Below are 12,165 nucleotides of genomic sequence, written 5' to 3' on the forward strand. Positions count from 1 at the left end.
TGTCTGTAGTTTTCACTAAGGAAAGACATTTAGACAATTGGAAAGAAGTATATTTATTAGGGAAAAACTGAAAGCAGGATTTTGAGTAGCACAGAAACAAGTACTATTTGGAGAGATGTACACATCCCAACTGCAAAAGAATTCCAGAAAAAGAAAAGAGCAGAATAGAGAAAAAAAATAACAATATGCAATATGTCAGTTGCCTCCTCGGCCATAAACGTTCACAGCTAAAATGACAGCCAGCCACTAAACTGTACAGACAGAAAATGTATATTATACAGTATTTCAACACCTGACCACCACCAGATCAGAACACACCCCATAGATGTTCCCATTCTAGAGCGTGCTGAAACAAACAGTTAATTGTTTGTATGCAGCAGTTCCCTTCATTTCTATACCATTCTATTTCTATGGTCTAGACGAGACACGGTCATGGTTTCTGATCCTTCATGGTGCTCTCTCTCATATCAAGAGATACTAGACTGAAGCAAGATGGGTCGGTCATCACTCTACTCGTCCAACTGAAGCATCTTCTCGATCTCTTTATCCCAGTTGTCATCTTTGTTGTCTGCCTCCGTCACCACCTCATACTCCTGTAACTCTGCCTGGAGTTCCTTCTCCCAGTCTGCTGTCTCCTCTGAACAAATAACAGCATTATGAGATCAATGCTACAGACTGAAGAGAAAACAACACCACATGCCATTCACTCTCCTCTAATTCAACATCCAGCTCTACCACCTGAGCCATTATATTAAATCCAAGCCCTTTCCAGGTTCCAGTGAAATCACCCAATAGAACTCTGGAGTTCTTGCTGGTTGTTTGTTACTCTAGATATGATCTAATAGTTCTAGAACTGACCCTCTGGAGTTCTTGCTGGTTGTTTGTTACTCTAGATATGTTCTAATAGTTCTAGAACTGACCCTCTGGAGTTGCAGTGTCCTCCTTCTTGTCCAGCACCAGCTGTTCCATCTCTTTCCTCAGGTCTTCATGGTCGATGTTACAGGAGTCAAAGGCATCGCTCACAAACTCAGAGACCCCAGGGCTGGTGGAGATCTCATTCTCCTCTTCCTCCTGCTATTTAACAACATTAAAAAGAGAATCCAGACCATTTCATACATTTGACTTGATATTTATACAGTATTTCAGTGGTCTATATATAGACGTGCACAGAATTATTCAAAGGGGCTGACTTTCCTTCAGAAAAACAAAACATTGACTCACCTCTCCACTCTTGGGAATGTCACTAATGGATACTGGAGGTGTTTTTGGTCTGATGGTATTTTCTGCATGATAACAACAACATGAAACAGAAGTTAGGCTATAAACTGTTGCTTGACAGTAGTTCACCAATTGCTCTGCTTTGCACATAACACCAATGCAGTGTTTTTAGTTAGGGACGAGTCAGGATCCCACACACTGAATTCCGACCAATCATAGAACAGAATAGAGTACCTGTGAGGCTGACACCCTCCGGGCTGATGGGCTTCTGCTCCTCTCTGTGGTCCACAGCCTGCTGCTGTGCTGCCAGGGCCGTGAGCTGGGCCGACTGCTTTATCAGGGACACACGGTAGAAGTAGTTCCTCCAGAACACATCCTCCTTCACTCTAAACATACAGAGCATTGAATATGGAAGTAACATATACTGAAGGGTTAATCGATAACTTGATATGGATGGAAACACGTGTACAGTTCTTCCAATTTCAAAGGCTGGTCAAAGCTTTGTGAACCAGTCTGATTGAGCGATATAGCTCACCATTCTTTTTCAATTGAATGCAGCAACCTGGCTGGTTCTAAGAGGCTTATCAATGGACAGGATTGGCATCATCCAACATTAGCCAACAGGCCAACTTTATGCCTGCAATCTCTATCTGTAAATAATTCTGAGTTGAATCGAGGCATGTTTGAAGTGCAATAATGGATTTGCAATGCATTAGATTTGTAATAGCTGTCTGCTGACTGTTTGGGGACCAGGTCGAAGCGCATCCTGTTCAGTAGCTCATCTTCCTGCAGCATCACCATGGCGATAGGATACATCTGCTCAGAGTCGAACTGGAACTGAACTCCAGCTGGTGGGTCTCTCAGGAAGTTCCTCCTGTCCTGGAATAACAGATCAATAAAGTTGTGATGAATTTAAAATCAATCAATCAACACAATGCACTCTGACAGTGATGAGATCCAATTGGATGTAATCAAATCACAAACTCTTAAGTGCACAATGTGGACAGACAATGTTAGAAATGCTACTAACAGCGGACAAAGCCAGGATCTGTTGCTGCATGGTCTCCTCCTCACTGTAGCCAACCCATGGTGGTACAGCTGTGTCTGGAGGGGAACAAGAAGAAACAATTTTAGTTCCACCATGTATGTATGTATGTATATATGCATGTATATATGCATGTATGTATAACTATGATCATGTTTACTGGTACAGTGCCTTGCGAAAGTATTCGGCCCCCTTGAACTTTGCGACCTTTTGCCACATTTCAGGCTTCAAACATAAAGATATAAAACTGTATTTTTTGTGAAGAATCAACAACAAGTGGGACACAATCATGAAGTGGAACGACATTTATTGGATATTTCAAACTTTTTTAACAAATCAAAAACTGAAAAATTGGGGGTGCAAAATTATTCAGCCCCTTTACTTTCAGTGCAGCAAACTCTCTCCAGAAGTTCAGTGAGGATCTCTGAATGATCCAATGTTGACCTAAATGACTAATGATGATAAATACAATCCACCTGTGTGTAATCAAGTCTCCGTATAAATGCACCTGCACTGTGATAGTCTCAGAGGTCCGTTAAAAGCGCAGAGAGCATCGAACAACAGACACGGACCATCGAAGAGACGCAAATGTGATAACTACAATTACGCAGGTACTTTCCTGAAACGGATGACACAAACAACTGGATTCGTTTTCCCTTTCATGCCCTGCCTCCAGTCCACTTACCCATATCTGAACAAGAGCCTCATCCAAATTGAAATAAGCGGTTCTGTGAAAATGTAATTTAATCAGAAGCCACTGCCAGATTTCTGGATTGGGCTGCGCTCAGAGTATCCTGCCTTGGCAAATCGTGCTGTTATGCCCTTTGCAACCATATACCTATGTGAGAGTGGATTCTCGGCCCTCACTGGCATGAAAACGAAATACTGGCACAGACTGTGTGTTGAAAATTATTTAAAACTGCTCTCTCCAATACAGCCCAACATTGCAATTATGTGCATCCTTTCAAGCACATCCTTCTCATTAACCTGTGGTGAGTTATTCACAATTTTGATGAACAAAAGTTTATAAAGTTTTTATATGTAAGATGGTTAAATAAAGAGCTAAATTATTGATTATTATTATTTGTGCCCTGGTCCTATAAGAGCTCTTTGTCACTTCCCACAGGCCAGTTTGTGACGACAAACTCACTCACACCCATTCTATGTTCAATAAATGTATCCTATAGTGTGTGTGTGTGGTAGGCTTACATACAATGATGGCAAAAAAACAACATTTGAGAGTGCGCTGACCCTGGTGCTAAAGGGGGTACGCAGCTGGAGGTTGAATGTTTGAAGGGGTACGGGACTATAAAAAGTTTGGAAACCACTGATCTACGTCATCTCGCTGAGTCTTCCTTTAAACCTATTACTGCCCCCCCAGTGGCAGGAAGTGACATCCCCAAAAACAAAACAACTATACATATACACACACAGGCTACTAGCCTCCCATGCATAGGCTACTGTCTGTCCCCAACACTAAAACAAAATCATATGAAAACAAAAATATTAATATTTTCATAAAACCTTAACCAAATAAAAACTAATCAAGTGCATCTGAAAACTAAATAAATAAACCGAATGTCAAATAAAAATCTGACAATGAATAGAAACGAATATAAAAACACTAAACAATAATAACCTTGCTGTGCACGTGACAAATGTTGATTTGAGGACACAGAGTACAAGGAGTGGAAGGTAAGCTAATCTCAAGTGGGTATGATGTTATGTCTCCACACTGACCTGATTTCTTAGCTTTCTTTTCTTGGACAAATTTGTCCTGTTCTTTTTTGAAATCCCCCAAAATAGTCTGGAAAACAGAAACACAGACATGTGATGTTACAAGACAGAAACCGCAAAGCTTCAAGAAATCAGCGGTTTTGAGCTAACACCAGAGGGGTGTTATATAGCAACCTATGCTAACACTAAAACACCCTCCTTGTCAAACAGGACTCAGGACAGTTTAGTATGCCATGCACCTTGTCAAAGATTCCATCTATGTTCCCTTCTTCCACGCTCTTCTTGATGGTGTGTGCGGTCTCTGCCACAGAGTTGGAGATCTTCTTGGTAGCATTGCTGGCAAAGTTGAATATTAAGCCTGTATATGTAACAAGAATATAAAACCTGGATCAATTCTCAGCTTCAGATGGCATTGTCATTCAAGTTTTGTCAGGCAAACAATGTATTGTTGTCTCTTAGGCCTACATAATCATTATTAGTCTGTAATTCACTTTTCACATGAATACAAATGAAACCATCTATAATCTTCCTTACCACCGAATCCTTTAGCTTGCTGAGAGATGAGTTGGACAGTGTCTCCGTCCTCCTGCCCCAGTTCTTCTGTTGCTGGAGGTTCGTGTTGTTTGTTTACTTCATTTTGGTCTTGAACAATTTTCTCCTCCACAGCAACGTCAGCCACTTCGCTCTCCTCTGTCGTCGAGGTGTTCTCTATACCCAGCCACGTTCCCCACCCTTTGAACATTTTCGCCGATGTCTTTCGGTTGTAGCTATGATAGAAAATTGATTGTAAACTAAGTGCTTAGAATTTTACCTTCATGGTTCTGTGTTTACGTCACCAGGAAACGGTGCGATTCTTGTTCTTGTTTTTCTTCATAATAAATACAACGCGAGCGCATTACTGCCGCCTGCTGTTACATCTGGGAAATGTTAGCATCTATATCGTTTTGTAACAGTATCGCTATCAGATCAAATGTGGGATTCGAACAACAGTGTGTTATTTAAGAAGAAAAAAATTGACCGCTTTGCCAGATAACTCTCCAATCTGACCCACTGTATTTTATTCACTACTTCTCATTCCACACCAACAGGTGACAGTGATGTCCCTTTTCATTGGTTAGTTAGACAGTGATACGAAACAAATGAAGTATTGGTGCTTTCAACAAAACTGGGAACTCGGAAAAAACAATGTCAAATCATGAAATCATTGTTCTTCAGGTCGGGGCTTGTTTTTTTCTCGAGTTTGCGTACGTAATATCATGATTCCAAAGCTATATGATATAACAGAGAACAAGTTAATTATCTCACATCTTGGAAAATAGTAGCATGTTGTACTTATTTTTGACGAAATTAATGCTAATGTTTGGTTTTTGCGCTAGCGCCCAATTAACTCCAATTCACTATTTGAAGGAGAACGGTCCTTGTCCCAGAATCACCCAGAATGCACCACGCGGCCCATTGACAACGCATGGGCAACGAACGTTCATACGTTCATACCCATCTCCTCAAAAGTGTCTCTGCTTGAACGCTCCGAAGTCGGAGATTTCCGAGGTCCGAGCGGCTCAATTAAAATCGTCTTTATAATTAAACCAAGATAGACCACAGCCTGTCGTTTCAAACGGGAACAAATGACTCTAGTGGGCAGAACAAGCAAGATGGGTGGGCAGAGCCAACAACGAGCTAGAGAGATTCTATTGGCGAGTTCTAGTACGAATTTGCATATTTCCATTAGGGAACGCCTACTCTGTAAAGTGCACTTTGCAATAACTCAATCGCCTTCACACTCATTCTAAACAACGCAATGTTTTTTTTAACTTTGGTAAAGTCTACAAAACTTAGTTCACTCTGTTCGTAACATATTCTAGTTTTGGGAACAGAAAACTGTACTGAGATCAAATGTTTAGTCGATGAGAAAATGTGAAGGATCTCAGCCAAAATCCATCGAGTTCCATCTTATTTCTCCCACTGCGGGCCACTGGGCTTCCTCTCACTACCACTCACTTCCACATTGATGATTTGACGTCGTTTTTTCCAAATTTGGTAGTGAGTGGAAACGCCAAGCGGATGCTTCACATTTATACATCCGGTGGAACATCTGTCTCATTGTTCTATCTGTGTCTCAATGGTTCCCAGTTGTTTAGAACGCGACATGTATCAAGTGTGTGTTTAAGATCCAACCGGCGATGTCACGCATCTAAATTTACATTTGTGTTAACGGTGTAACAACAGTGTGGGGTAAGATCCTAAGTGAATACACACAATGATACATATATTATTTGACAAGCAGTTTACTGTTTAGAACGACGTAAAATGAGCTAGCTACTGTACTTGGTGTGTAATAGATTGACTGTTAGCTAGCCAGTTCCGAGCTAGTCAGCAGACAGTCCAAAGAACACTCTTAGTCATTCAGTAGCTAGCTAGATAGATACTGCTCGGTCACTAGCCTTTTTCACTTTCTCTTTCGTGTCTGTCCGCCTGCCCCCTCCCCTGTGTTGGAAAAAGTACTCAATTGTCATACTTTAGTAAAAGTAAAGATACCTTAATAGAAAATTACTCAATTAAAAGTCACCCAGTAAAATATTGAGTAAAGGTCTGAAACCATTTGTATTTGAGTAAAGGTCTACAACTATTTGGTTTAAAATATACTTAAGTATTAAAAGTATAAATAATTTCAAATTCCTAATACTAAGCAAAGCAGACAATACCATAAAAAAAGAATTGTTTCCCTCTCTCTCTCTCACCCCTCTCTCTCTGTCTCTCTCTCACCCACCCTCTCTCTCTCTCTCTCTCACCCCTCTCTGTCTCTCTCTGTGTCTGGCTGCCTGTCCGTGTCTCTTCTAACAAACCTATTCCACCAGTGTTTTGCAGCAGAGGAGAATCATCATGAAGACTCTGCTAGTGTTTGACTTCGACCACACCTTGGTGGATGACAACAGTGACACCTGGGTCATTCAGTGTATCCCGGACCAATGCCTGCCAGACCTGGTCAAGAACTCCTGCCAGAAGGGACGCTGGACAGAGTACATGGGCAGAGTCATGTCCTATATAGGAGACCAGGACATCAGCCCCGATACAATCCGAAGTGTGATGGAGACAATACCGTTTACAGATGGAATGATTGAACTGTTGACGTTCATCGTCAGTAACAAGAACGACATTGACTGCATCATTATCTCAGATTCAAACACAGTGTTCATCGACTGGATACTGCAGGTGTCTGGGGTTCAAGACGCGGTCGACCAAGTCTTCACCAATCCGGCTGCGTTTGACAAGCGTGGCTACATGGAGATAGAATGTTACCATTCTCACCAGTGTAGCCAGTGCCCTGTCAATCTGTGTAAGAGGAAAGTGCTGGCTGATTTCCTAGCAGGGCAGTTGAAGGGAGGGGTTGAGTATCAGAGAACTTTCTATGTAGGGGACGGAGGGAACGACCTTTGCCCTTCCAACAGTCTAAGGGAAGGAGATGTGGTGTTCCCTAGAAAGGGTTACACCTTGGAGAGGCTGCTCTCTAGACAGAGTGCACAACAAGGAGAGGGTTCATCGAACCCAAGAGTCGTAGGATGGACAAGCGGAAAAGAGATCCTGATGGAACTGAAAGCATGTGTTCCCCTGTAGGGTACAGCTCTTTCTCATACTAAATGAAGTGTACTTGCAACGATTAAAAAGTATACCAAATGCTTGTGAGGGAAGGATTGTGATTGTGTCTTTGTCCTGTTTTGAAAAGTTTTTGAAGATCATATTTTAAATCAGCGGGACTGTATCACATCACTCTCTCAGGTTCAGATGCAAATGAATGTACATCTTTGTGCTTATTTTTGTCTTTAGCAAATGTAGAGAGATACAGAACCCAATAAACAGAAAAGGAAAAAACAAATCACACCTGTAAATTACATGTTATATCTGTTTATAATTAAATATATATTCTAGGATGTACAGTCAATAAAAGATATTGGCATCACTTTTTACTAGGGCACTATCTATGTGCAAAATGTATTACCAGTCCTGTGTATTAACAGTGCAATTATCTGTTGTCTCTACTAGGCTCTATTGTGAGTGTTATTATATAAATGGCCGATTACTGCTTCAGCAGTGCGGTTTCGTGGACCGTGACCCCGTCTCCCTGCCTCCCAAGATAACCCTCTGTCTGTCCCTTTGTGTCAATACGCTGATAGTAGGACGAGGCGCGGTGAATGTGATTGGTCGAACGCTGTTATTTGCGGCTGGTAAGATTATCAGAGGCGCTGCTGTCTGCGGCTGAGATGCTCTGTCACATCAGCTGAGCGCCTGCCGCGTCAGCCGAAATAGATAACGAAACTAAATAGCGGAATGTCCGGCGTTTATTAGATTGGTTGGTTTACAAGGGAATTGCGCATAAATAAGGATTTACAACAGATGGCGTGTGATGCCTTTTGACTCGCTCAAAACAGAGGATGCTTTAACAACAGGACGATAAAACCATGTCGAGCAGGTAGATGTGTGGCTATTGTTCAGTGAACTGTGTTAATGATCTCCACTCGGGACTATTTAGATTGAAACGTATTCTGTCAAGTGTATGTAGGTCCTATGTGAATGCATTACATTGTGTTTTAAATAAGACCACTAATAGATTACATGATCAAATACTCTCTGGATCCATTGCAAATCCATGTATGTTTACTATCTGTGCTCAGTTCATCGTTTTTTGCAAGGTGTTGCTGCTTACAGTATTGCAAAATGTTCATTATGCAATGTTTTCTGTTTTAGCAATAAACCCAGTTTGATTCTATCAAGCTTCATTCATTTAAATGTCATGTTGAAACTAATTCCCATTGCGGTTTGCATCCTGCAGACCATAGCCTGTCTTAATAACATCAGTATAACCACATGTGTAAAGGGACAGGGACGTCCAACGTCAGCTGTTCCGTATTACTAATGTATAATGCATGGATGTGACAAGGCAATGGCATACATTTTTAAAGTGGACATTAAGATATTTAATGTCTCGTGTTTCAGGAACACAATGTCATCTAAGGGACAGGAGTGGCCAGAATCCTTCTACACCTATGATTTCTGTGACCCAACCCATTCCACGGAGGTTCTAGAAGCCCTCGGAGAATACTACACAGAAGGCTTGTTTACTGACATAGCTCTACAGTGCTCTACAGGGGAGCTCTTCCACTGCCATAAAGTGGCTCTGTGCTCCCGTAGTTCCTACTTCAGAGCCATGTTCACAGCCGATATGAGAGAGAGGTCCCACAGTGTCATCAGACTAGCTGGGGTAGATGTGGAGGTGCTGACGACTCTGGTGAACTATGTGTACACCTCCAAGGTAGGCTACACCTCTGAGACCATTTATGAGTGACTGTCCGTTATGTGAATGTAGTAGCCTAATATTAAAAAATGGTATGTTTTTTAACCTTTATTTAACTAGGCAAGTCAGTTAAAGAACAAATTCTTATTTACAATGACGGCCCACCAAAAGGCAAAATGGTCTATGATTGCTTATGGCGTCTCAAACGTCATTTAGTTATCATTAAAATTGTGTTTTTACTTTTACACATGTTGTGTCTATTGTTTTAATATTGACATGGTCACATGTAACTTTTTACTGCAGTGGGATAAACCAGGGTCACACAGAGTGGTTCTTGGTCGTCTTAAACAAATCTACTTGGAAACAATACAAGTGTCCACCTCACACACACGGTTATGGGTTTAACAACAGTGTCCACCTCACACACATGGTTATGGGTTTAACAACAGTGTCCACCTCACACACATGGTTATGGGTTTAACAACAGTGTCCACCTCACACACATGGTTATGGGTTTAACAACAGTGTCCACCTCACACACATGGTTATGGGTTTAACAACAGTGTCCACCTCACACACATGGTTATGGGTTTAACAACAGTGTCCACCTCACACACATGGTTATGGGTTTAACAACAGTGTCCACCTCACACACATGGTGGGTTTAACAACAGTGTCCACCTCACACACACGGTTATGGGTTTAACAACAGTGTCCACCTCACACACACGGTTATGGGTTTAACAACAGTGTCCACCTCACACACACGGTTATGGGTTTAACAACAGTGTCCACCTCCACACGGTTATGGGTTTAACAACAGTGTCCACCTCACACACACGGTTATGGGTTTAACAACAGTGTCCACCTCACACACACGGTTATGGGTTTAACAACAGTGTCCACCTCACACACACGGTTATGGGTTTAACAACAGTATCCACCTCACACACACGGTTATGGGTTTATCAACAGTGTCCACCTCACACACATGGTTATGGGTTTAACAACAGTGTCCACCTCACACACATGGTTATGGGTTTAACAACAGTGTCCACCTCACACACATGGTTATGGGTTTAACAACAGTGTCCACCTCACACACATGGTTATGGGTTTAACAACAGTTTCCACCTCACACACACGGTTATGGGTTTAACAACAGTGTCCACCTCACACACACGGTTATGGGTTTAACAACAGTGTCCACCTCACACACATGGTTATGGGTTTAACAACAGTGTCCACCTCACACACACGGTTATGGGTTTAACAACAGTGTCCACCTCACACACATGGTTATGGGTTTAACAACAGTGTCCACCTCACACACACGGTTATGGGTTTAACAACAGTATCCACCTCACACACATGGTTATGGGTTTAACAACAGTGTTATGGGTTTAACAACAGTGTCCACCTCACACACATGGTTATGGGTTTAACAACAGTTCCACCTCACACACATGGTTATGGGTTTAACAACAGTGTCCACCTCACACACATGGTTATGGGTTTAACAACAGTGGTTATGGTTTAACAACAGTGTCCACCTCACACACACGGTTATGGGTTTAACAACAGTGTCCTCCTCACACACATGGTTATGGGTTTAACAACAGTGTCCACCTCACACACATGGTTATGGGTTTAACAACAGTGTCCACCTCACACACATGGTTATGGGCTTAACAAAAGCGTTCCAATTCATCCCAAAGGGGTTGGATGGGGTTGAGGTCAGGGCTCTGTGCAGGACAGTCGAGTTTTACCACACTGATCTCAACAAACCGTTTCTGTATGGACCTCGCTTTGTGCACAGGGGCATTGTCATAATGAAACAGGAAAGGGCCTTCCCCAAAACTGTTGCCACAAATCTTGGAAGCACAGAATCATCTAGAATGTCATTGCGTGGTGTAGCGTTAAGATTTCCCATCACTGGAACTAAGGTCTCTTGCCCGAACCATGAAAAACAGCCCCAGACATTATTCCTGCTCCACCAAAACAGTTGACACTGTGCATTGGGGCAGTCGGCGTTCTCTTGGCTTCTACCAAACCCAAATTCGTCCATTGGACTGCCAGGTAGTGAAGTGTGATTCATCACTCCAGAAAACGCGTTTGCAATGATCCAGAGTCCAATGGTGGCGAGCTTCACACCACTCCAGCCGACGCTTGACATTGCGTGTGGTGATCTTAGGCTTGTGTGCAGCTGCTTGACCATGGAAACCCATTTCATGAAGCTCCTGACAAACAGTTCTTGTGCTGACGTTGCTTCCAGAGGCAGTTTGGAACTCGGTAGTGAGTTCCACTCGGCGGTCCCGTTCTGTGAGCTTGTGTGGCCTACCACTTCTGAGCCGTTGTTGCTCTGAGACGTTTATACTTCACAATAACAGCACTTACAGTTGACCGGGGCAGAAATTTGACAAACTGACTTGTTGGAAAGGTGGCATCCTATGACGGTGCCACGTTAAAAGGCACTCAGCTCTTCAGTCAGACCATTCTATTGCCAATGTTTGTCTATGGAGATTGCATGGCGGTGTGCTCGGTTTTGTACACCCGTCAGCAACGGGTGTGGCTGAAATAGCCGAATCCACTAATTTGAAGGGGTGTTCACATACTTCTGTATATATAGTGTAGGTTATTTCCTGCATCCCAAATGGCACCCTATTCTCAGAAAGTGCAATAAGGGTGCTGGTCAAAAGTAGTGCACAATAGGCTGCTATTTGGGACGCAACTCTAAACTGTCTCCCTCCCAGGCCTCAATTACCCAGTGGAATGTAGAGTCTCTGCTGGAGGCTGCAGACCTGCTGCAGTTCGGAGCCGTGAAAACGGCCTGTGAGAACTTCCTGGTTCGTCTCCTCGACGTCGACAACTGTCTGGG

The 12,165-nt window shown here is 42.6% G+C and overlaps 2 protein-coding genes and 1 pseudogene across 2 annotated transcripts; 2 read left to right on the plus strand and 1 right to left on the minus strand.

Moving 5' to 3' along the window:
- Positions 1-37: 37 nt before the first annotated feature.
- Positions 38-4,866, minus strand: LOC135529251 (synapse-associated protein 1-like). The gene is made up of 9 exons (XM_064958096.1): positions 4,535-4,866; positions 4,240-4,358; positions 4,004-4,070; positions 2,249-2,322; positions 1,958-2,097; positions 1,453-1,604; positions 1,222-1,283; positions 921-1,074; positions 38-637 (listed from the first exon to the last, which is right to left on the minus strand). Exons 1-9 carry the CDS (start codon positions 4,740-4,742, stop codon positions 510-512), a joined length of 1,104 nt encoding a protein of 367 aa, XP_064814168.1. The 5' UTR covers positions 4,743-4,866; the 3' UTR covers positions 38-509.
- Positions 4,867-6,083: 1,217 nt separating this feature from the next.
- On the plus strand, positions 6,084-8,762 carry LOC135529252 (pyridoxal phosphate phosphatase PHOSPHO2-like). The gene is made up of 2 exons (XM_064958097.1): positions 6,084-6,232; positions 6,856-8,762. The coding sequence occupies exon 2, from the start codon at positions 6,881-6,883 to the stop codon at positions 7,610-7,612; it is 732 nt and encodes a 243-aa protein (XP_064814169.1). The 5' UTR covers positions 6,084-6,232; positions 6,856-6,880; the 3' UTR covers positions 7,613-8,762.
- LOC135529249 (kelch-like protein 23) overlaps positions 8,384-12,165 on the plus strand; it is a 7,436-nt pseudogene continuing 3,654 nt past the window's right edge.

This window comes from Oncorhynchus masou, unplaced genomic scaffold (assembly GCF_036934945.1).
Source record: "Oncorhynchus masou masou isolate Uvic2021 unplaced genomic scaffold, UVic_Omas_1.1 unplaced_scaffold_1125, whole genome shotgun sequence".
Lineage (NCBI taxonomy): Eukaryota > Metazoa > Chordata > Actinopteri > Salmoniformes > Salmonidae > Oncorhynchus > Oncorhynchus masou.